General features: G+C 43.5%; 1 protein-coding gene across 18 annotated transcripts in view; it reads right to left on the reverse strand.

Annotated features, from left to right (window-relative positions):
• The window catches only part of osbpl8 (oxysterol binding protein-like 8), a 197,148-nt gene that overhangs the window by 25,912 nt on the left and 144,741 nt on the right, over positions 1 to 26,495 (reverse strand). For all 18 annotated transcript variants that reach the window (XM_086009552.1, XM_086009537.1, XM_086009533.1 and 15 more), the window contains 9 exons: positions 18,275 to 18,478; positions 15,286 to 15,370; positions 13,898 to 14,066; positions 11,364 to 11,610; positions 8,448 to 8,632; positions 7,487 to 7,568; positions 6,299 to 6,397; positions 5,831 to 5,927; positions 3,208 to 3,306 (listed from right to left, as the gene is read on the reverse strand). In XM_086009552.1, the coding sequence (XP_085865678.1) occupies positions 3,208 to 3,306; positions 5,831 to 5,927; positions 6,299 to 6,397; positions 7,487 to 7,568; positions 8,448 to 8,632; positions 11,364 to 11,610; positions 13,898 to 14,066; positions 15,286 to 15,370; positions 18,275 to 18,478 (1,267 nt within the window). The remainder of the gene's footprint in view (positions 1 to 3,207; positions 3,307 to 5,830; positions 5,928 to 6,298; positions 6,398 to 7,486; positions 7,569 to 8,447; positions 8,633 to 11,363; positions 11,611 to 13,897; positions 14,067 to 15,285; positions 15,371 to 18,274; positions 18,479 to 26,495) is intronic.

The raw sequence follows: 26,495 nt of genomic DNA on the forward strand, positions 1-26,495 counted from the left end.
TCTTTATCTAAGGAGGAGACAAGTGCACATTCTTTTCAACAGAAGCAATGTGTGTCGACTGATCAAACTTTATTCTTCCCTGGTAACAAAACACAAAGGAGACAGACACATCAAATAAGATCTGGATCAATTAAGCAGAAGGTAAGGAATGGCATTCTAATGTAGAGAAATGGAATATATATTTGAACAGGAAACAGCAAATGTATACACAACTGTTCTCTATTAGCAATGTTTCAAAAGGATTTGCAAGTGATCATTGACCAGCCACTGAAAGTTTATAATCAATACGAAGCTGCATCAAAGCTTAAATACTAGGTTACATCTTGATATTTGACTCGGAGTCAGAACAAGTTAATCTGACCTCATTTTGATCACTGATGCGGTCACATTTGGCATATTCCATTCAATTGTCGAGCACCCAAAATTGAATGTGACATTCTAAATGCGGCATAAGAAATCAACGTCCGATACCCTACCATCGAAAGTTATGGATGCTTTTCTGTGAGCCTTCTGCATTACAACATAGCTGATTCTGGGATGTGGGGATCCAAATCATGGAGAGACTTGTGGGGCTGAACTAATTTTCACTGGAGAAAGATCAAGGGAAATTGGGTCTTTAAAATCGCTGATAACATACACGCGCAAGCAATCTGACATGGACTGTGAGCACAATACGAGAAAACACAGGTTTAAAAACAACCTCAAGTGAGGCTACAAATAGAAGAAACTTTTTTTCACTCTCATTATTGAATATATGAAACAGACTCCCAGCAAAAGCAGTTGATGAAATGGTCATTAACTCCTTCAAAAAGGAGCTGGAAAGAATCATAGAATGATACAACACAGGAGGCCATTGGGCCCATCGTTGTGCCGGCTCTTTGGTAGAGCTATCCAACTAATCCCACTCCCCTGCTCTTTCCCCAACCCCTGTAAATGTCTTCCCTTCAAGTATTGATCCAATTCTCTTTATAATGTTACTACTGAATCTGCTATGGATATGGTAAGAAATGAGATTAGAAGTTATGATAAATAAAGGTATAAACTGAGATGATCAAAATACGACGCAAGACCCAAGAGGAGTGCTTTGTTTCAGGAGACATGCGGCTGGATGAATATTATGGATTGATTTTGGGTTTCAGCGAATATCTATACACAGCTTTCCTTAGGAGATTACATAAGTGCGACCGTATCCCTGATAGGCTAGATTGTACATGGTCTGGGAAAGGAGCCGGTTTGATGGGACAAATGGCCTTTTTGTGTTACTTGCGTTCTTATTTTAGCAGCTAAGGATCTCGTTCTGATAGTTTAGACGATCTCGTCAAAACCCGAAACTGATTCCGAAACAAACTTTACATTGGTGTGAGGATCACAGGAAACAGAAGCAGCTGTTTGAGGTTGGAATGACCCAAGGTACTATGTAGATTTTGAAGCCAGGTAACTGGTACTGACTGTGAATCTGGGGTCAACTAGCTTGGGCTGACGTGTGAAGGACATGCAGTCCTCAATTAATGTTTTAAAGAAACCCATCTACAGGGTGTGCTTCCTGCTGGAAAACAATTGTAAGCAGTGCAAGTGAATTGTTTTTGCTGAATTCACTGGTTCAGACTGATCTCTTGCATCAGCACCAAACTTCAATTTAATGAATGCCTTTTTCGCTTGCACACAGCATCTGATGCGAACATATAAATCCATAATAAATTAAATTATGCCTCGAGAATTACTCTGCTGAGAGCCACCATTAAAAATGAGACAGCCCCACTTAATCACGCTGCCTGTTTCTAGGCTGCAGCTGAATGACACTATAGGTACTTGCAGCAAGTCCACAACATTTGGCAATAATACACCACATGCTCAGACATGCCTCCAGATAATTTCTGTGCATGGGAAACAAAGTCACGCCAATGTGAAAGGCAATTTCTTCCTGGGGATACTATTCAGGCAGAGGAACACAGGAGCAGGAGTAGGCTATTCAGCCCCTCAAGGCTGTTCTGCCATTCAATGAGATCATGGCTGACCTAACTCCATATCCAGGCTCTGGTAAAGTAGTCGACACGTCATCTGCCGTGTTCTGTACCTGATCAAAATCTGCGCTTACTCTTGTTGATGGATGGTGACTAGAAAAGTGTTCCATTCCTTAGCCTTTCATTTCTTGTCTTGACTAGCGTAAATACAACTTGCAAAATATTTTACAGGGTCAACGGGTATCTAGTTTACACTGATTTTACACTAATTCAGGCCTTGACCCGAGATTATCGCAGTTTGTTTACAAATGACCAATTCTGTTCCCACCATAGTCAGCACGGTGGCATAGTGATTAGCACTGTTGCCTCACAGCGCCAGGGACCCGGGTTCAAATCCGGCCTCGGGTGACTGTCTGTGTGGAGTTTGCACATTCTCCCCGTGTTTGCGTGGGTTTCCTCCGGGTGCTCCGGTTTCCTCCCACAGTCCAAAGATGTGCGGGTTAGGTTGATTGGCCATGATAAAAATTGGCCCTTAGTGTTAGGGGGGATTGAATATGTGGGGTTACGGGGATAGGGCTTGGGTAGGATGGCTGTCGGTGTAGGGACCGGGTGCTAGGGTTTGGATGATCAGCCATGATCTCGTTGAATGGCGGAGCAGGCTCGAAGGGCCGAATGGCCTACTCCTGCTCCTAGTTTCTATGTTTCTATAGTCATTCTCCACCTCACTTTGCCAATGGTGCTCACACCTCAACCATTCTAGGATCACAAACTGGAGATATAAAAAGAGGTGAATAAATATATGATTAAGAGCAGAACTGAAGGTTAAAGCACAAGTACAGACAGATCACAATATATCAACACAAAGTAGCAGCCGGGCTGTTGGTACCAAGGAGTCACCATCCATGGGACATGACTAGTTAGGTTCGAGTGGAGTCGTGTGAGGCTGAACTGATGCCTTCAATTTCTGCTTAATTACATTTTGGGGCTTCAGTGGAAATTTTTGCAGAAATTTAGCATTTTGGAGATTTTGCCAGTGGGCAGGCAGAGCAAATGGGCTTGATTGACCAAATGTCCGTTTGATTTCCTTTTTCCATACTTCAATGTTCTTACAACTTTTTCTTTGGGAGAAAATGAGAAACGCTCATTCAACATCCACTAGAAAGCCTGAGAAGTAAGAAATGTGTTAAAATACTTATTTTGCTCTGGGAAGAAAAGCAATTTTAAACTAAGAAACCAGAGACACTACCTTTGCAATGAGCGTAGGGCATGCTTATTATATAATCTTCTCCTCGGTTGAGGAAAGAAAGTCTACCTTCACCATCCAATATGGCAGATAATGAATTACCTGAAAGACAGAGCAAAGAATACACATTATTTCTACATGGAGATCTTCCCATTACTGTTATCGCAATATGTTTCTGTAAGTTCACCGGATTCGAGCAGGTCTGTGTCCTCTCTCTATTTTTTTCCCCCCATGGCAATTTTCTCTCTACCTCTCCTTGAAGGCTTTGATTCCACGCTGGGACATGGTTCCACAGATGCTGTCTACTCCTCACACTGTGCGCAAGTGGCCATTATTTTTGCCTGAGTGTTGGGAGACTATTAGACCATTTGGGGCATCATAGCCGAGTTTAAGCGTGTCCTCACCCAATGTCCACTTCCAGCAAGGGTCACCAGATACTGATCCGGAGTGGGAACCCTCGTTCATTATTCCCTCGCTAACCCAGGGGCCCGGCGGCCAACTGTTGTGCCCTTACCGCTACCAAGAATGAGATCAGCAAACTAAGCCCAGACTGGGGGGATCAACAGCTTGCATTTATATAGCGAATTAATAGGAAAGAACATCTCAAGGTGCTTTACAAACAGGCAAAGACAAACGCCAAGCCATGGAGGGGAGGGGCTAGGAGAGGCGACCAAAAGCAAATCAGCTGCAGCTGTCCGTCCAGTTTGCCTCTGGTCTTCAGGAAAAGCAACTTGTATCTGCTCAATGCCCCTTTCCCCCAGTAGATGAGTGTCAGGAATTGTAACAAACACATTAAAGCACACATCACAAATGCAGTGCGACTGGAGAGAGCTGCCACCAACGCAAATGCCATCAATGAGGAATGTTAATAATTACTTCCTTAATATTGCACTAGGATCAGGTCGCTTTTTAAGATATTTAAAAAAATACTAGACACCCTTTTCAGGCTCCTGTTCATACCACACCCTGATTCCCATGCTCCTGCAAAGTTTGTTTTATATCCAGTTGTTAAAAGAAACCCAACAGCAGATTCCATTGACTGGATTGCTGATTTTCCCTCTCCACGTCGTGAAGAACCTCCTGTTGGCTCTATGCCTTCAGACAGCCCGAATGAGACTGGGATGCCACGTGTGCTATCCAACATCCTTGGGCCAAACAGAAGCAGCGTGCTATTCAGGTTAATATACTTCAGCATATATAAACTTTTTTTTTTTTTAATTAACATTTCATTGCATGTGAAACTACTTTACAAATAAATTAAGTTATCTATATTTGAATATGATTTTTGGAAATACTATTGGTTTATTCATTTTGATAACTTGGAGAACTTGAATTTACATGTAACTTTATCATGTCTCTCAGAAACGTCCCGAAGGATGCACAAGCAATTCAAACCTCCCAAACCCACGACCTCCACCACCTAGAAGGACAAGGGCAGCAGGCGCACGGGAGAACCACCACCTCCAAGTTATACACCATCCTGACTTGGAAATATATCACCGTTCCTTCATCGTCACTGGGCCAAAATCCTGGAACTCCCTCCCTACAGCACTGTGGGAGCACCTTCACCACACGGACTGCAACGGTTCAAGAAGGTGGTTCACCACCACCTTCTCAAGGGGCAACTAGGGATGGGCAATAAATGCTAGGCCTTGCCAGCGACGCCCACATCCCAGGAACAAATAAAAAAAATACTTTACAGTGCAGTCACTATTTTATGTTGCTATTGGCAGTCATTTTGCAAATAGCAAGGTCCCACAAACAACACGGGAGATGAATGGCCGGTTGACTATTTTCTTTGTAGTCTTGGTTGAGGAAGGAAAGTTGACTTGGACACCACCCAACGATCTTGCTCTACTTGGAATAGTGCGAAACGATCTTGTAACTTGCAGCTGAGCAAGTGAATGGATCTCGGTTTAACACCTAATCCAAAAGACAGCACCACAACACAGCACTCTAAGGACTGCACCAGAGTGTCACGCTAGATTATCTGCTCAAGTACTGCAGTGGAGCTTGAACACAACCTTTTGATTCAGAGGAAGAGTGCTACCAACTGAACCAAGCTGACACTGATGCTATGAAATGGACTGAAACCAAACCAAATCAGAAATGAAACACAAATTACAACTTCTAGATAAATACTGAAGTATGGAAGGTCTTGCAATACGGGTTTTTCTTTTCTGTGCACTTGTGCAGACTGGATTCAAATTTGTAGAGCTTTTGGTCATCTGATCTTAAGTTACTCGCCCATCAAATCTCGACATCCTCTCGCTTGCGCCCCTCTCTCCCCGCCCCAACCATCACTGTGTCCATGCAGGCCTCTGGACGTAGATTCAATGCACAAACAGCTCGGTAAACATCATTTGGAAATGCGCTTCAGTTGTGTCAAAAATGACTTCTCTTTGCTCAGTTTTCTCTCATTCTCACAGATCAAGTTACAACTGGTAACTTGTCCTTATAAGGAAAACTCAATTATCAGTCAAAGCTAGGGTTGAAACTCAGGTCCTCCCTAAATACTATCCTCCAGCATTGATACGACTTGATTCATTCCATGTTTTCCCATTTGAAATGAACTACTTCTAATAGCTTCTACAGTAACTACACATGCAAAAAAAAAACCACTCACCATAAAACTTTGATTTGGCCAGGATGCTGCCACTGACGCAAAATCCATCTTTTCTATTACTTATATAGAATGCAGACACAGGAGGATGATGGGACACCTATTAAGTACAAGATAATTCAGTAAGTGGCAAAAGTACCCGAGCACACATCAACATCTGAATTTGTTAAAATACATTCAGAAGCACATGATTGACGTTTCAAATTAATTGGGAAATGAGAGACTTTTTAAAGTTAAAATGCAACTCCTCTGATCCAGGATTATACTTTGTACGACAGACAACCGTGGTGAGTACAGGACACCTGGAAAACGTATTGCAGTAAAGATTGTACAAACTGCTGCGGCCATTCTCAAAAGAGCAACACCAAACAGATTACACAAATGATTTTTGAAAGAACTAATAAAAGCTACAATTCAATAGTGATCCAGACGCAACAGCCAATTTCTGATGATTGAACTTCCTTCTTATACCTGTTCCGCAATGTAAAATGTCCTACTGTTTGCTTTTGGGTGAATCCACATACACCGGAATGTTTCACCAATAATTGGATTGTATGGTTTCTTCAAGCCCTTTACGTGAAAAGAAAAAATAATATATTTGCAAAGCATCGATTGCAGTCAAAAGAAATCCAAACTACTGATAAAACGGAGAATTTAAAAGCAATTTATGCTTTTTGTTTGCGATTAAGGATAAAAGAACAAATTTGTTTCTATATAACGCTAGATCACACAGACAGACAGAGACTTCTGGTTAACTTTTCAGATTTTATAAATGCCGTGCAAAGAGATTGTGTGAGATGTAGGAAATGTGTTCTTGTTGACAGTGCTGCCAAAGACTGGACATTTCTACGGCTGACAATAATGAAGCCAACACGTAGCTGGCATTTTACATCCATTGAAGATTTGGAGGCAGCTTTGCTCAGTCAGCTAGTAGCACTCTTAGCTTTAATCAGAAGATTGAGAGCTTAACCTCCACTCTGGACTTGAGCACACAATCTGGACTGACATGTCAGGGCAGTGCGGAGAGAGTGCTGGCATTATTAGAGGCGTGCCTTTTGGATGTGCAAATGAACTAAAGCCTGTGGACAGGAAAGATCCCATGGCATCAATGCTGCCACAGAGGTGAGCGGCCATGCAGAAATCTCAAAGGTCCCGCGTAGGCCGCTCACCGGCTTTTACATTGTGAATACCCCGCATGTGCAGATATTTAATGGGACTGCACATTAAAAGAAACAGGCCGCGCAGAACAAAGCGCAGCTTACAGGGAACACTGCATGGCACTACTGGAAGGAAGTTTTCCCACTGTCCTGACCAACATTCCTCCATCTACCACCACCACCAAAAACAGACGAATGAACGACGAGATTATTGGTTGTTTGTGGGGTCTTGCTCTGTGAAAATGGACTGCCAAGTTTGCTGACGTAACAACACTGATTATACCAATAAACTACTTTTGATGTGCAAAGTGCTTTAGGAAGTAAGAGGACATGAAAGGCGCCACATAAATGCACGTTGGTTTTTCCTCTTCATGTTACTTCAAAGCTTTCGGTTTATTAGCCTATATAATATTTCTATAGCTTGAATAATATACCAGGCAGATTACAACAGAAAGAGCTTGTCTTTAAAGATGCTGAAGGAATTTAGCTTTTGAAAACCAACCTTTGGCTTTTTGTAGAAGCCGGACAAATACCATTTCACAACTTTCTTCAAACGACTGTACGGGTTTTCCTCCGCTGCAGCTCTGCGAGAATCAAATAGTTATATTTGATGCAAGTCAAATGTTGTTCAAGACAATTTAGACAAAACAAATGAACCAAATGTGTTTTTTTTTAATATAAGCAGATCCTACTTTTGTTTTTGTTGTTGCTATTCTTACGGGGTCTCAGAATCTCATCACTTAGCCCAGAGTATTGGAAGGCAGCTGTGAGGGCTGAAGAATCGAGCTCTGGGAACTACCGCAGTATTACCCATCGGAAAGGGGCTCTCAGTTTTAATGCAGACATTCCTCTAAAAGGTAAAATGCAGAGAGCTCCCTGAAGGCTCTGTAGTTGAGCCGTACAGGTAGGTTGACTCTAGATGTGATGATTAGTTGACCTCAGGTCGTATGGGCACTACAATTCACCTCAGCGCGCATCGATTGTGTTTGGGGGGGGGGGGGGGGGGTGGTAATAGAAAACCCATGCTGATTTCCAAAGACCATGCTGGAATCCACAAGATCCTCAACTTAAAAGATGCACCTTTTAAGAAGATAAGAAATAGGAGCAGGGGTAGGCCATATGGTCCCTTGAGCCTGCTCTGCAATTCAATATCATCACGGCTGATTTTCTACATCAACTCCACTTTCCCACCCTATTCCCATATCTCTTGATTCTCTTGGTGGTACCAAAAAAAAAACATTTGCCACTCTTGGCATCACCTCTGAGGGAAGATGGTAAACATCTCAAGCATGTTTGGGGAGGCCGGGGGCAAAAAAAAGGAGTCAACTAAGGAACAACACCAATAGAGTTGTGGAGCTATCCTGAAGGGGAGGGGAGGTGGTGCTGGCAGGGGAGGGGGGGGGGGGGGGGGGGCGCGGGTGGAGAAAGAGAGACGAAAACATAAGTAACCATACTGTACTCACTGTGATATAAAGTCTGCATGGTAGTAATAGTCTGATAGCTTGTCTAAAAATGAACGAGGCTCCAAGATAAATGTAGGCAGTACAACTTTGGACAGGTCCATTCCTGGGCGAACTTGTTTCAGCAGAGTCCAAATCAGACTTTTGTTCTCCTCAGATACGACTTCTGTCTGAGAATCCTCACCTGTCTAGATTTGTTTGGGCGGGGGGGGACAAGGTAGACAGGTGGAAAAAAGCAGCATTTTAGAAGGTTCTACCAATAAATGGTATATGGAACTTAATTGGCAGATATGGTGTGATTTAGTGAGCAAGCATGCGGTGAATGTCTCTGCAGCATTCTGTAATTTGTTCTCGCAGGAAATTAAACTGAATTCTGCAAAGCTATAAAATAAGCAAACTGACGTAAATTGTGAAATGTTGCATTGTATTTATAGTTATTTTCAGTTAACTTTAAAAGCTGCGTAAATACTAAACTGAAGCTTTCGAGTTTTACTATTGAACAATATACAAAATGGGTTGCAAATGTTTGGATTTTCCCATGGGCTTTTGAGGAATGCCCTGCCAAAGGCAATAGAATATTAAATACATTGTATCCACCCAGCACTGTACCACCTCGCCCTGCTCAAATTCCTTCTTTGAAAGTAATATTTTCCAACTCCTTGAAGTTTACTTTGAAACACAGGAAATCAAAAATGTATCTCTCATGATTTACTTGCTGGTCAGAGCAATCCCATGCACCCTTTGAAGTTCATGTCCGTGATGCAGGACACCAAAACCTCTACAAATAGGTATCAGAGAAGCTTCTGGGCGGAACACCAATAGCTTTACACTTAATTAGCATATTAAAATCACATTGTTTCATAGCAGCGACTACAGAAAGATCATTTCAGGTCCTGTGCTGAGGTGCATCAGCCAGACAAAATCATTGCTTCAAATGAATCTGGCTCTTTTTCTGTACATAACAAGCAGCAAATAATACAATACACCACAACAAACTTCTAATTTTTGTCAGTCACCAAATGCCAGTAGTTAATGCCAAATTCAATACTGTACTCTCTCTTGCTGACGCTCTCAAAGATTGGGAAACAAGTTCTGCATAACTTCAATAACTTCCAGCTCATATGCCAGGCCGTCTCTGTTTGACATTTCAATAAATGTTGGCAAGATTGAAAGTCCCCATTATCCCAAGTAAGGAGCAAGCACACATCTATTTCATGTGGACTAACAGCAGAACAACTAATGCTCCCATGAAGCTGCGCAATTGGCTTTTCAATACAAAAACCGTGCATGCGCTGTATTTTGAGGGGGCCATGTGGCGCCAAAAAACATTAGAGGGACCATTGAGTTCATCTACCTTCTCTAGGTTGTTAGGTGGCCTGCAGCATATTCCTATCACTGACTTGTTTTTCCCTTTTATGTTTTCTAAAGATTATGGATTTACAGCACGCCTTTTCTGCTCCAGATAATCCCCCCAATGAACAGCACCACTCCACTCCGCATCTTTCCTTCTGTCCAAGCCGTGCATCACCTGTAGCTAGGATGACAGGCAGGCGTCCTCCACTAGTGCGGAGAACAGCTCGTCCTACAATTTTTCCACTCCCGCGTGTTAAGGAGTTCCTGGGCTGGAGACCACGAGCAAAAGTCATTGCCGATTACTAACGTAAAGAGAAATTACAACAGAAAATGCTGGAAATACTCAGCAGGCCAGGCAGCATCCGTGGAGAGAGAAACAGAGTTCTGACGAAGGGTCCCAGACCTGAAACGTTAACTCTGTTTCTCTCTCCACGGATGCTGCCTGGCCTGCTGAGTATTTCCAGCATTTTCTGTTGTTATTTCAGATTTCCAGCATCCGCAGTATTTTGCTATTACACTAACGTAAAGAGAGTTGGGCGTGAGCAGGTGCTTGCAGGACGAGAGAGATTAATCAGCCTTTGGGGTCCTGGAGTTGCCGGACAAGTGTGTTGTTTCATTTTTGAAGTTGGAATGTATTACTGGGGGAGGCGGCGGGGCTGGTCACATACTGTTAGAAGTTATAGGGCCCCGTTAACAACATATAGCACCTTTAACGTAGTAAAGCGTCCCAAGGTGCTTCACAGAGGCATTGACAAAATTTGAAACTGAACCACGAGGGTATTAGGACTAATGACCAAAAGCTTGGTCAAAGAGGTAGATTTTAAGGAGCGTCTTAAAGGAGAGAGAGGTAGAGGCAGGGAGGTTTAGGAAAGGACTTCCAGAGCTTAGGGCCCAGGCAGCTGAAAGCATGGCCAGCGGTGGACAGCAATAGGTCTGGATAGCATTGGCAAGAACCATGCCAAGCCCAGGGAGGTGTTAGCTTCCACCAGCAGCAGCTTCAGCTGAAACTTTGGCTCCTGTTCCACTTCTCGCCAATGCCTGGGGCTCAAGTGAGTGGGACACACGGAGTGAGAACTGCTTTTTTAAATTAAATAAATGAAAATTTTGCCAGGAAGCAAACACATGGAATTACTTGTTTTAAGATTAGGAATGATCACTCTGAAGAAGGACGATGTGCTGGTTGATTTGACCAATAAACAGCCAAAAAGTTAATATATACACTTTACTTGAAGCCACGTCAATTGTCAGGTTAGTAGATGACTCGCTTCCAGGCCTCTGCTGATGTTACTTAATACGAGTATCGTCCAGGTATGTCCACACCCTCTTAGCATCCAACCGTGCTACACTGAACATTGGACTGCGCGATGCTGACACTCGGTGCACAAAATAGGAAGCGTTCTGTTCTCCAGCACCAACATGCATCATCTTGATCAGCACACAAAGGAGGCCATTAAAAATTTGAACCGTAAAGCAGTAACATCATTCACTAACATGATCATCCTTCATTATTCCATGAAATTATGAAATGTGAAAATATTTGGTAATACACGGGAGAGCATCTCTTACCTCTCCCAGTTCTTCATGGGCTTCATCTACGTAACTGGTTTCCTTTACTATGTTTATAGGCTCAAGATCAACGTACAGGTCATCCTGTTTCTCGGATATGTCAGAGTCGCTTTCCTCGCTTTTCCCACTTTTCTCCAGCGCATCATTATCGGATTCCTCGTGATCAGGCTCGTTCTCTCGGTCTGATTTATCCGAGTACAGGTCATGGTCCCTGAAGTGCTGCTGTTCTATCTCACTTTCATTTAACCTGAAAATATACATTTGATTAATTGCAGATCTGCCTTATCTGAACTAGAGAAACAAAGATTAATGCTTCTTTTCTTAACGCCCCTACATGAAAAGTTGTAACGTACACCGGCTTCCATATCACTGACATACTTAAGGTATCAGTTACAGAATTAAAGCATCAACACTGCTGGTGTGGATAGCAACTTGTGAAAAGTGTATCCACTTTCTTGCAGGTAGGACTTCAGCAGCGAGCGAGACTGGACGACTTCTCAACCCGCGGCCCTCAGTACAAAAATAAAATCCACTCATTTATTCTAAGAGTTAGTTTCAATTACAAGCCCAGAATATTCATCACCAATCTTCCAGTTCCCCTTGGACCTCTGCAAGTCACACATTGCTTCATTGTGAGTAACTAATGATGTGTTTTTGAACAGAACGTTAGGACTTGCACGAGAATGGCCCCAGTGACTTACCATTCAATTTTCTATCAATCTCTCTCATGTCTGCAAAACTGTACCCAATTTTAGGGCACAGCATGTTAAAGCACCCATGTACTGTGCCTCAAAGCGACTCACCCTTAAGTGGCTCTTAAAATATGATAGCAGGAGTCTGCAACCTTAAAGATAATGGTCCATGTCTGCAGGTCCAACCAATTGCAGACTTCTGCCTACTTATAAATGCACAGTTACCCTTATGGAAATCAATGTGACATTTGAACAAGTTGCAGAGAACACACAAATGCTCCAGCATCACAATAAAAGATAGCTAGTGTACAGGGCCAGAGATCAGCTTGTGCTATGACTTAATTACCAGACTGAAATACCACTGCAATCTGAAATCTGCTCTCTGGGAAGTCTTGCATCTGTCTAGAACCAGAATCCAGTTAAGCAATGATTATATTTCTACAGTGTTTTATATATAAATTATTGACACACAATGAACTAATCTTTGAAGTGAAGTGAAGTGACATATGCAGGCAAATGTGACAGCCATTCTGCTCCAGCAAAACTAAGGAACAACCACAAGATGAATGGATAGTTAATTTATTCTTTTTCTTTAGTCGTACTGGTGGACATAGAAGTGCTGGCCAGGTTACTGAAAGAACTGACTACTTGTGCCAGGAGGTCTTGAACATCTCTGTGGAGAGAGAGAGACACAGAGTTAACGTTTCAGGTCGAAGAGCTTTTGTCAGAACGTCTGATGAAATTTCATTGAGCTGAAATGTTAACACCGTTTCTCTCTCCACAGATGCTGCCTAACCGGCTGAGTATTTCCAGTTTTTAGTTCAGATTTCCAGCGTATTTTGCTTTTGTACTGGTCTTGAACATCTACCAGAACCATCAGAACAGGGAGACAGGGCCGCAATTAAACATCTCATTAGAAGGATGGCAGCACTCCCTCAAAACTGCGCTTACATTGTCAGAAGGTAATTAACATTGCAACCCTTTCGACAGCACTCTACAAACTCAAACATAGCCAAACAATGACAGAATTTTTGATGTATCCTTTTCAAAGAGTAAACAACCGTTCTTGGAACATGGTTTCCTTGACGAAAGGATTGGTTAAAATGAAAAAGACTTGCATTTATATAGTGCCTTTCATGACCTCAGGTGGTCCCAAAGCACTTAACAGAGAATGAAGTGATTTTCAAGTGTAGTCACTGTTGTAATGTAGGAAACGCGGCAGCCAATTTACACACAGCAAGGTCCCACAAATAGCAATGTGATAATGACCAGATCATCTGTTTGTGATGTTGATTGGGGGCTAAGTATTGGCCAGGACACCGGGGAGAACTCCCCTGCTCTTCTTCCAAATAGTGCATCCACCCGAGAGAGCAGGTTGCTCGTTGCTTCCACTTCCAAAGATATATGTACAATTCTATCCCCAAAGTCACTGCTTCATTGATTTTATTTTACCACTGGAGAGCTGTAACAGTTCTAATCCTGGAAATCAGACAGTATGTGCTTCAAAAAAAAAAGCTGTAGTGCATAGTCCCACGCACTTTTACATGTTAGTTCATTATTAATTCAGGGTGTGGGAGCACTTGGTTGCTTTCAACCCAGATTTCTAAATGTACAGCTCTTGACAAATCCCAGTACAGGGCATACTGGAAAATTAATAAAGCTCAAATGTAACTGAGATACTTATTTTCCTTTGAAAATTGGGAAAATGTGTTTCACATACATCCCGATTTAAAAAAAGTCTTCATACCAAATTCAACCTCTCCTGTATAATTGGAATAACAAAACATATTGAATGGTTTCAGAGGAGCTTCACAAATATCAAGTGTTAAAAGAATCACTTACTGGTAGTGTTCTGGACTTTGCAGAGCATTTGCTCGCAGTAGACCAAAAAGTGCAATGTGACAGTTCTCCGAGGTGTTTAGATCATTTTCTTTGCCTTCTCTAATCACAGTTCGCTTAAGGAGACTTGAACACTTCAGAGCAAGTTCCAAAGCATCCATCCAACATCTTCCTGTAACAGAGTTTGAAGGGCGCATGTTATTGACATCCAAAGCATCCATGTTGCACCGGATGTGCAAGCAAGTGGGAAATACAGTATATTTAAACCATTTCAGTTAAATAAACACAGGCTCAAATTTCTCACTTCCCTGGCTTAATAACTTCCATTAAAAAAAAAAATCACACGGCAATAAAATGAGCTGCTGTAGCGGTTCGTGTGGATCGCCACTAAGTAAGAGAGTTTGACTTCGACGAACTATAAATAAGTTGTTTATTTACAGGAACAGGTTAATTACATCAGGTAAGATAGCAGGTAAGATGGCTGACTGTAGGAGCACCGTGGTGTAGGTCTTGTCCCAGCGGGGACTCCATGAGGACTGAGTTCGCAGTCCTGTGGGGAGTGTGATGACATCATCGCGTTTGTGTTGTGACGTCATCACGTTGTTTGCGTTTCCCGCGCTTCGGGCGTCACGTGATGCGCGTCGCTGGCCGTTGAGGCCGAAGATGCTAGGCCGGTGCTTGCCGCGGGAGCAGAAGATCGCGTCGCTCCCGTCGGCTGGCCGTTGAGGCCGAAGACGCTAGGCCGGGCTGTGCCGGCGCACGCACATCACGTCGTACGTGACGTGACGTCAGCGCGCTAGGGCGCGTCTTAAAGGGGCAATGGCCCCAACAGGTAAGTTAAAAGGGCAACGGCCCCAAAAGGTAAGTTAAACATACAGTAAGGTAAGTTAAAGGGAATTGTGTGTCTCAATGTAAGGGACAACCAGTGGTACCGCCACACTGCAGCATTTTAATATTCTGATTATAGACGGTTTCATTTTTTTCTCCTACAGCACTGGCCAACACCGTGGGTAGTTTGCCTCAATCCAACACCAAGCCACACAGGCTTAACCGTGACCAGGTACATATTCACAGGAGCCAAAGGAGCGAGACTAACGAGAGGTCTGCTTGCAGGACATGACTTTCAACCTTTTACTTGCAGGACATTACTTTTAACCCGTAAAAAATGTGCCCAAGGAGAAAATTCTTTTTTTTTTTATAAAGTTCATTCTACCAGCGAGTAGGGCCCTTTTAAATGAAAGCGACGAAATTGAACAAGTACCATCTTATAATTCTGCTCAACTGCGCCAACTGCTGGGGTGCCTTTAGGAGGGAATCAGCTAGTCTATTAATACACTTACTGCAGTTAACAACATTCCAAGAAAACGTGACTTTTTACACTAAATTCTTACCATCAGATTCCGAAGCAGCTCGGAATATCAGGTAACTGCCAGGCAGTGGCTGAGTTATGGAGCCAACAGTTTCACCTTTAGGACCCTTTAAAACAAAGTTACATTCAGTGCAATGCATTACATGTTCTGAACATTATCTCTTTATAAATGAATATTTACATCACATACACAAAAATTTTGGGGGGGGGGGGGGGTTTCATTAGAGCAATGCAGATTACGGGGAAAAATTAAAGAAGTGTTTAAAAATTATGAAAGGATAGGACAAGGAAGATAGATCGAGGCAGACTGCTTCCTGTAGTTGAGGGGTCTGGATCGAGGGCCTAGCGATACAAGATTAAATGCAAGGTACTTAGAAGATGGCAGGAGAAACTTCTTCACAAAGTTGAGGCTGTGTAATTCACTTCCAGAGCTAGAGGTTGAGGCAGAAATTATATCAACATTCAAGATTAGATTGGATAGGTGGATGAAGGGAAAGGAGATAAAGGGGTGCGGGAACAGAGTGGGTAAAGAGGATTCGAACTATTTGCTCACGTGTAGGGTAAGCACCAACATGGCCTGGCTGGGCCGAATGGCCTGTTCCTGTTTAGTAACTTCTATGTATTTCTATGTACAACTTCGATTAAATGAACAGTAGTGTGTGTCGGGAGTGGAGTACATGACAAAGAAAATCTTATTGTCAGCTGAAGCTCAGCGTTTTGTCATTGTGTGGTATTTTGGGATGTTACAGCACACTGAAAAGGAATGAGCAACTATAATGACCCTTCTGATGCGCAGAACGACTGCTGGATATTAACAAAGAGAAAATGACTTCCCCGATAGCTTAGTGGATAAGTGCACTGGGTGGTGGAATACTGAGTTATACAGAGGTAGGTCCAAAAAGAATCCCTGTTTTCTGCTGAATTAGCCGATCTGCGCTGGGAAACGGAGGCAGTCTCGGAGTTCCGAGGCGAGGGAAGGGGTGGAAGCACAGCCAGTGTTTCCACCCCTGATCAGTGAAGTGATTCCTGCTGGAAAATGCACGTGTGGTCATTGGGTTCAGTGGTGATGCCCGTCACAGTCGAACAGCCTGTAAACTCTGTTTCGGCTCGCTTGGGCAAGATTCAGAGACCTGCCAACAACTGTTTAACTGTCCCACCAGTACGAACCACTGCCTTCAGGACCGTAAACCAGAAAATTACAGGAATTGGTGGGCGGGGGGGGGGGCGGGAGGAAGGTGTAAGAACTGACAAAGAAAACTTAATTTTGCTCAAGACTCTTGCTCGCGTAGCTAACACAACATTCCCTATTTTCTGATTTTTTGTACTCAATGAAATAAATGGTTTATCAATACTAACTAATGAACTAAATATGCAAGGAGGCACACTAAGTTCACCTGTCGCAGAAAGAAAGATGGTACACTTCTCTCATTGGCTCAAATAAGCAACTTAACCATACTGATTCGCTGAAATATACAGCCGTGTGAAAGACAGAGCTCAATCCATCACACAGTTGCATACATAACACCTGCAAGCTTCTCCCCAAAACTATTTTCGTGACCCACACAGTCGACAGTATGGTACTACATATTCCTATACCACCCGTGTCTTTGCAGTCTGGGGCTTGAGTTCTGCTTCAGTCCCAAGTTGGAAATTTCAACTTGGTGCTCAGAAAAAAATTATTGTATTTAAACATTAAAAATAAATTAGGTAAAAGGTAAATTCATAAATCAGGTTAAAATAATGGGAATGTGAAACAGGAAAGAACAAAGGATGAGGAAAAGCAGGGGGAAATACGTTTTTAAAACTTTGAAGCAAGTTTTTGCATTAGTTGGATATGGTTAAAATTACAATAACAAAACTATTATATTTCAGCAAGTTTATTTTGTATGTTAGGGCTTGGTTCTGTGTCAGTGTATTGAAAAACTTACAGGGTGGCCAATTCCCTACAATTGCTGGAGGTCTGAAGGGCAAAACATCTCTTTATATCAAAAAAAGCTTGGTGACTAAAAGCCAAGGTGCAATGAGCTTTGTATATTAAAGCACTAATCTAAATCACTGCAGGGAGCACAAACACAAAAGAAAATCCGAGATTTGATTTACGTAGGGGGAAAAAAAGTGATAAACCTATCAACAGCTCATTTTCTGAGCGACAACACCTGCACATACGAAAGAAGTAAAATCTCAAGCCCAAATTCTGCACAGTGATGGATGCAGTTCAATTCCTGATCTGAGGAAGGATGTTCTTGCCATGGAGTGCAGCGAAGATACACCAGACTGATACCTGGGATGGCAGGAATGACGTATGAGGAGAGATTGGGTCGATTGGGCTTATACTCGCTGGAGTTTAGAAGAATGAGAGCGGATCTCATTGAAACTTATAAAATTCTAACAGGACTAGACAGACTGGATGCAGGAAGGATGTTCCTGATGGCAGGGGAGTCCAGAACCAGGGGCCACAGTCTAAAGATAAAGGGTAAGCCATTTAGGACACAGATGAGGAGGAATTTCTTCACCCAGAGAGTGGTGAACCTGTGGAATTCTCTACCACAGAAGGCAGTTGAGGCCAATTCATTAAATATATTCAAGAAGGAGTTAGATATATTTCTTAAGGCTAAAAGGATCAAGGGATATGGGGAGAAGGCAGGGACAGGGTACTGAGTTTGGATGATCAGCCATGATCTCATTGAATGGTGGAGCAGGCTCGAGGGGCCGAATGGCCTACTCCTGCTCCTATCTTCTATGTTTCTATGTAATGGCAGCATGTAGGTAAAGTAATACATTGTGCATGACGCTCTTTTCAGATTCTTCTGAGAGCAGTGCATAAATTCTTAAGGCTAAGGGGATCAAGGGATATGGGGAGAAAGCAGGGACAGGGTACTGAATTTGGATGATCAGCCATGATCTATGTAAAAGCACCTTGCGCATCAAGACCTGCACATTCTATCCAGCATCCAAGACTCCTTCGCACAAATATTCATTGTTGAAAAAGGGAAATGAAGCCTCCCACAAACCTTTACAGCCCAAATGGACTGCTCCAAGGGATGAAAGACTTTGAAACAAAAGCCGTCCTTCTTGGATGGCCGCTCGATAAGTTCGCAGGCGTTGAGAAGCAGCGTTCCCACCCACTGGCCATTTTTGGGGGTTTTGTAGATCAACACTACTCCTGGCTTCAGTACACACCACAGCTTTGTCCAACTCTTCAAAGTTCCACGAATCTGACACAGATAAAAGTACGGTTAATGTTTAACTGAAAAGATATGATAAAAATATCACATTTGTCCAGAGAAATTCGAGTGAATGTACAAATCATATTTTCACAGGTATGACATTGCAGTTTTCATGGATTTAAAAAAAAAATTGAGATCAAGGTTGGCAAAGCGAATTGATCAACATATAATGAATTCCTTTCATATTAACAATGACCATAATTCACAATATTGCTCGTGGGTTATCTAGTCCTTTTCCCGTCACATCCCTCAGCTAGGCATGATATATCCTTCTACTTATGGTATCCGAGTGGTCATAAAAACACAAAAAATTTCAGAAAACTCACTACCAGACAACCCTGCGGGAAGCAACATGTATATGTATATGACAATGCAACCTGAAGTAGATCTCACTTGGGGCCACCACATATCTTCTATATGTTTCACTGGTCACTTTCTATTAATCACTGACATTGTAGCCGTTTCGATATGACACTGCAAAGCTACTTAACTGTCTTCCAAGTGTAACGTACATTTTTACAAACAGTTCTCAATCCCAGATGAAATGCTCATTGACTGTTATTATGCCTGATAATGTATGTGGATTTCTAAAAAGGGCTGTGTATACAGTATGCACATAAAGGTATGAAATATAAGTTTCAGTACAGGGAAGGACAACTCTTGACATCACAAGTTTCTCCCCGCCCGTGAAAGTTAATTCTAGCTGGAGTATCGTTCCAGGGGCACCTGCAGCCATCCAATACCTCGCACAAGTCACCATTCCTCGTGTGAATGTAGACAGTATCGAGGTGTTGCATGCCATGCGGTTCATCACAATACTATCCATCAGGAATTCACGAGACAGCAATCCATCTACTCACCTGTTCAAGCCCCACTTCCTGACACAGCCTCATGAACTTGCAACGGTAAGTAAACCGAATGTTTACAAAACTGGGAGCAACAGGTTTCTACAAAATTTGAATATCCCGATAGCGGGTGGTGCAACTTAGCGGGCACAAGGAAGCAAGCACGGTTTTAATACTTGGGGCTCAATATTGTTTTGATCACCAATTTTAATCTCTGAAACAAGCAGGGCACTTTTTGCAATCTCAAAACAAACCCAAAGCACTTTTTATAATTTTTTTAATTTAAAAAATTTTTTTTTAATTTTTTTTTAACAGTATTAAATGCACAAGTCCCTTAAGAGAACTTGCATTTACTTTACACTGGCACCTCAAACTATCTGCAAATGCAAATTCCATCAATTTTGAGTGGCTCTTAGATTACAGCGTGCTGCATACACTCTTACACATGACCAAACCATTGCAAATCAGCTCAAGTTTACAAATGCCAGATATGGATTCATTAAGAGTGACTGAAATGTAGGACAGATTAACCTGCCGGTCGTGAAACTGTGTGCTACATGAGGGTATCAAATAAATGGGAGAAAGAGAGAGTTGCAAACAGGGGAAGAAACAAAAGCCTTCAATTAATATGATCCACCGAGGAAAGCCGCTTTCACACAAGAAGCCTCTCGGACAGCGAGAGAAACCTCAGTGGGTTGGTGCGAATGCTTTAGCACAGGCGCGTTGACTCATCAACAGCAAGCTCTTCTATGGCCCAAAATATACATACACTCATTCTTTAGAAGCCTCTTCCTGTTTTGACACACAAATTAACACTGCAGATTGACTCAGTGACAACGACGATACAGGAAACTTTCTGGTATCCGGCACTGACGGGACCGAGCTGGTGCCGTACCATCAAAACTGCCGTAGAAACCAGCGCTAATGTTAAAACATACGGAGCTTTTGAGCTCCATGTGAATCAACAAACCCTGTTGCTTAGCAACAGCTTCAAAACAGTCGGCCGCAGCTTAAAAGTGTCTCTGCAGCTAAGCAACAGCTTCAGCTAGACCTTGCAGAGCCTGACTGGAAAAAAAAAAAGCAACGAGAAGTAAAAAAACTTATAGGAAACGGCTCCTGAATTTTGCCGGTAGATAGAGCTTTCCGGACATTTAACCTCTGGTTAAACGAAAGTTTCCTGCATGATGATGTCAATCTTTTTTCTGCTGGCTTTCTAAAAACCTCACATAAAACTAAGAAAAATTGCTCCTATCTATATAATAGGCAATGGAAGTTAACAAGATAAAAGGTTAAGTGACAGGTTATAATGTTAACATTTAAGAGAAAAAAGGCAGATTAGGCAGAAAAAAATTAAAAATAGGATTGGCGAAGAAGAGAGAATGAAGAATTAAAGAACAGAGTGAGCAGAATTAAAGTTTTGTAGCTTTATATTTCAGTATAAAAGCAGGTCGAATATCTCAGTAGCTTCATTACCGTCCATGTTTACTTCAACATCACAGTATCCAAGGTGAAAATGCAAAAAAACAAAATGCTGGAAAGCCTGGGGAGACAGGAATTTCGATGAATTTGCTGGCAAGTTAAGGATTAATCATGAGCCTGATCAATGTTTGTTTTGCAAGCAGGTCCTGCAAGGAGTTTGCTCAGCAATATGCAGTATGTGATTGTGTTGTGCTCAAAATTCAATAATTGCAATACAATCTGCCATTTTAGTTATTTTATAAACTACAAATATTTGGAATCAGTGTGGTTCTCTGTTTTAACAATCAGAGAAAGATCAAACTGCACAAGCTAATTAAACTTAAATGCACTTAAATTCTTCAATTGCCCTTTTCAGGAATTCTTATCCACTATCCAATAATGCATTCAATAACCTAAAGAGGGATTTCCAACTGTCTTACAGGTGATGATACAAAATGGTAGTTACATGACCGCACTGCAGACAAGAAATCTCTACCTGACGAAGGGTCATCGACCTGAAACGTTAACGGTGTTTCTCGCTCCACAGATGCTGCCTGACCTGCTGAGTATTTTCAGCATTTTGTGTTTTTATTTTAAGAAATCTGCACCCATTTATTTTGTATTTTAACACAGATAATAATGCCTCACATGATTGCGGAGAGGATAAGGCAATGAACGAAAACAGATTTTGGTTCCTACAGATCACTGGCTCTTACAAGTTGGGTAGAGTTGTCACCGAGCTGGTTTTTCCTTGCACTCACTCTAAACGTGGAATCTGCAGCCGGGCCAGGTGGGGCACAGTGAACTGCCATTCTCCCGTTAAAGCCCTACTTCTCGGTCTCTCCCCAAACTGCAATGAAAAAGCTGCACCTTTGGGAGGGGAACATAATGTTGTATAGTTTCAAAATGGTCTTGATCGTTGATGGCATTTTCACTGGGTTGTGTTTGGTTGAATGCGTATTATATGCACCATTATTAATTTCTAATACTTCATTGTAAATAAAAATTAAGCATGGTATGAAAAGAATAAACAATGAAGATCTCTGAAACACACTGGTTTATCACAACATTAAAGATCTTTGAAATAATGATCAATGTACAGGAAACTCTGGTTTATCCGGAGGTTAACTGTCCGGAATGCTAGAGCCACCAGCAAAATTCAGGAGTCGGTTCAGTAAGTTTTTTTTTTTTTTCGTTGCTTTTTTTTCCACTAGTCAGGCTCTGCAAGGTCTAGCTAAAGCTGTTGCTTAGCTACAGAGGCGCTTGCAAGCTACGGCCGACTGTTTAGAAGCTGTTGCTGCAACAGGGTTTTGTTGTGTATGTACCTTTAAGGGAATAACTGGTCTCAGACTGCAGTACCGGCAGTGGCCACCCCTGTATAAAAGGCCCTAGCAGGCTTCTGTAGTTTCAGTTTCCAGGTTGTCTCCATTCAGTAAAGACTAGTTATGATCAACTCCTGCAGTCCGTGTCTCAATTATACACGGACATAATAGGTTTGTTGCTAGATATGGAGCTCAACAGCCCCGAGACCGGAGAAGCAGCGTACCTGCGCGGGAGCAGCCCGAGGCGGCGGAGTATAAGAGGGAGCAACCAGAGGCACAGAGGCCCACAGCCCCGAGACCGGAGAAGCAGCGGACCTGCGCGGGAGCAGCCCGAGGCGGCGGAGTATAAGAGGGAGCAACCCGAGGCAGCGAGGCCCACAGCCCCGAGAAGCAGCGGACCTGCGCGGGAGCAGCCCGAGGCAGCGGAGTATAAGAGGGAGCAACCAGAGGCACCGAGGCCCACAGCCCCGAGACCGGAGAAGCAGCGGACCTGCGCGGGAGCAGCCCGAGGCGGCGGAGTATAAGAGGGAGCAACCAGAGGCATACCAATCCAGGTTCCGGGAGAGAGGTAAAAAGTAATCCAAGTGTGACGTCAGCAGGAAGCAGGTAAGTGATTGGTTGGTGAGTATTTCTCTCTTTTCAATACAAGCTTGAATTCTGTGGTGTTAAATTTCTAGGGTCTCTGTGGTGTAGTGGGGACAGTTGGTAAATAAAGCGCCCTAGAGTATACCTGTAACTGGGGTGTTGAATAAATTTTTAAATTAATTAAAGGAGTAAGTCATGGCAGGAGAGCTCAGACCCGTGTTCTGCTCCTCTTGCTCCATGTGGGAAGTCAGGGACGCTGCCAGTGTCCCTGACGACCACGTGTGCGGGAAATGCATCCAGCTGCAGCTACTTGTAGACCGCATTGCGGCGCTCGAGCTGCGGGTGGATGAGTTTTGGAGCATGCGCGATGCTGAGAGGGTCGTGGATAGCACGTTTAGCGAGTTGTTCACGCCGCAGAGTAGGGCTGCACAGGCAGAAAGAAATTGGGTGACCATCAGGCGGAGCAACAGAGGCAGGCAGGGAGTGCAGGGAACCCCTACGGACATCCCCCTTTCAAACAGGTATACCAAGTTGGATACTGTTGAGGGGGATGACTCACCAGGGGAAGGCAGCAGCAGCCAGCTTCCTGGCACCAGGGACGCTTCTGCTGCTCAGAAAGGGAGGAAAAAGAGTGGGAGAGCAATAGTGGTAGGGGATTCTATCGTAAGGGGAACAGATAGGCGTTTCTGTGGCCGCAAACGTGACTCCAGGATGGTTTGTTGCCTCCCTGGGGCCAGGGTCATGGATGTCACTGAGCGGCTACAGGGCATTCTTAAGGGGGAGGGTGAGCAGGCAGAGGTCGTGGTCCACATTGGGACCAACGACATAGGTAGGAAGGGGGATGAGGTCCTGCATCAAGAATTTAGGGAGCTAGGTAACAGATTAAAGAGCAGGACCTCGAAGGTTGTAATCTCTGGATTACTCCCAGTGCCACGTGCTAGTGAGTATAGGAATAGGAGGATAGAGCAGATGAATGTGTGGCTAGAGTTGGTGTAGGGGGGAGGGTTTTACTTTCCTGGATCACTGGGCCTGCTTCTGGGAAAGGTGGGACTTGTACAAGTCGGACGGGTTGCACCTGAACCAGAGCGGGACAAATATCCTTGCGGGGAGGTTCGCTAGCACTGTTGGGGGGGGTTTAAACTAACTTGGCAGGGGGATGGGATACAGAGGGGAGCTGAAATAGGGGGTGATGTGCTGCCAATTATAGAGAAAAAAACAAGTCAGCTTGGTAGACAGGGCAAATATACAAGGGCAAGGCTGGATGGCATCTATTTTAATGCAAGGAGTCTTGCAAATAAGGTGGATGAACTGAAGGTGTTGATAAACACATGGGAGTATGATATTGTTGCTATCACGGAGACATGGTTGAGGGAGGGGCAAGACTGGCAGCTCAATATTCCAGGGTACAGAGTCTTCAGGCGAGACAGAGGGGGAGGTATAAGAGGAGGGGGTGTCGCAATATTAATTAAGGAGTCAATTACTGCAGTAAGGAGGGATGATATATTAGCAGGGTCCTCTAATGAGGCCATATGGGTGGAGCTTGAAAACAAAAAGGGGGCAAGCACTTTGCTGGGAGTGTACTATAGGCCTCCAAACAGTCAGGGGGAGATAGAGGAACAGATATGTAGGCAAATCTCAGAGAAATGTGCAAATAATAGGGTAATAATAATGGGGGATTTCAACTTCCCCAATATTAACTGGGATAGTCAGAGTGTGAAAGGCTCAGAGGGTGTAGAATTCTTAAAGTGCATCCAGGAGAGCTTTTTGAGCCAGCATGTAGAAAGTCCTACAAGAGAGGGGGCGGTACTGGACCTAATTCTAGGGAATGTGGCCGGCCAAGTGGAAAAAGTGCAAGTAGGTGAGCACTTTGGTGACAGTGACCATAATATGGTGAGATTTAAGGTGGTCATGGAAAAGGACAGGGATGGGCTGGAAATAAAGGTTCTAAATTGGGGGAAGGCCGATTTTAATAGGATAAGGCAGGATCTGGCCAAAATGGACTGGGATCAGCTACTTGTAGGAAAATCCGCATCGGAGCAGTGGGAGGCTTTCAGAAGGGAGATTGAGATCATACAATGGCAACATGTTCCCGTAAAGGTCAAGGGTGGTTCCAAAAACCACAGGGAACCTTGGATGTCAGGGGATATACGAGAATGGATTAGGAAAAAAAGGAGGGCTTTTGGCAGATACAAAAGGCTAAAGACGGAGGAAGCCCTAGAGGAGTACAAAAAGTGCAGGGGGATACTTAAAAAAGAAATTAGGAGATCAAGGAGGGGCCATGAAATAACACTGGCGAGCAAAATAAAGGAAAATCCTAAGATGTTTTATAAGTATATTAAGGGTAAGAGGATAACTAGGGAAAAAATAGGGCCCATTAGGGACAAAAGTGGCAATCTGTGTGTGGAGCCGGAAGATGTAGGAGGGGTTCCAAATGAATTTTTTGCATCTGTTTTCACTATGGAGAAGGACGATGTAGACATAGAAATAGGGCGGGGGGACTGTGATATGCTCGAACATATTAACATCGAGAGGGAGGAGGTATTGGCGGTTTTAGCTGGCCTAAAAATGGATAAATCCCCAGGCCCGGACGAAATGTATCCCAGGCTGCTGTGTGAGGCAAAGGAAGAGATTGCGGGGGCTCTAACACATATATTCAGGACCTCTCTGGCCACAGGGGATGTGCCAGAGGACTGGAGAACCGCTAATGTAGTACCATTATTCAAGAAGGGAAGTAGGGAAAAACCGGGGAACTACAGGCCAGTGAGCCTAACATCAGTGGTAGGAAAATTATTGGAAAAAATTCTGAGGGACAAAATTTGTCTCCACTTGGAGAGGCAAGGATTAATCAGGGATAGTCAACATGGCTTTGTCAAGGGAAGATCATGTCTGACTAATTTGATTGAATTTTTTGAGGGGGTGACTAGGTGTGTGGATGAGGGTAACGCAGTGGATGTGGTATACATGGATTTCAGTAAGGCCTTCGATAAAGTCCCGCACAGGAGACTGGTCAAGAAGGTAAGAGCCCATGGAATCCAGGGTGCCTTGGCACATTGGATACAAAACTGGCTTAGTGGCAGAAGGCAGAGGGTGATGGTCGAAGGTTGTTTTTGTGACTGGAAGCCTGTGGCCAGTGGGGTACCACAGGGATCGGTGCTGGGTCCCTTGCTGTTTGTGGTCTACATTAATGACTTGGATATGAATGTAAAAGGTATGATCAGTAAGTTCGCGGATGATACAAAAATTGGTAGGGTGGTAAATAGCGAGGAGGGTAGCCTCAGTCTGCAGGACGATATAGATGGGTTGGTCAGATGGGCGGAACAGTGGCAAATGGAATTTAACCCGGAAAAGTGCGAGGTGATGCACTTTGGGGGGACTAACAAGGCAAGGGAATACACAATGAATGGTAAGACCCTAGGCAAGACGGAGGGTCAGAGGGATCTGGGTGTGCAGGTACACAGATCCCTGAAGGCAGCGGAACAGGTGGATAAAGGTGGTAAAAAAGGCATATGGGATACTTGCCTTCATTAGCCGAGGCATAGAATATAAGAGCAAGGAGGTTATGATGGAGCTGTATAAAACACTGGTTAGGCCACAGCTGGAATACTGTGTGCAGTTCTGGTCGCCACACTACAGGAAGGATGTGAACACTTTGGAGAGGGTGCAGAGGAGATTCACCAGGATGTTACCAGGGCTGGAGCGCTTCAGCTATGAAGAGAGACTGGGCAGATTGGGTTTGTTTTCCTTGGAGCAGAGGAGGCTGAGGGGGGACATGACTGAGGTGTACAAAATTATGAG

Source organism: Somniosus microcephalus, chromosome 16 (assembly GCF_052327205.1).
Source record: "Somniosus microcephalus isolate GS21.2 chromosome 16, FLI_Smic_1.0, whole genome shotgun sequence".
NCBI lineage: Eukaryota > Metazoa > Chordata > Chondrichthyes > Squaliformes > Somniosidae > Somniosus > Somniosus microcephalus.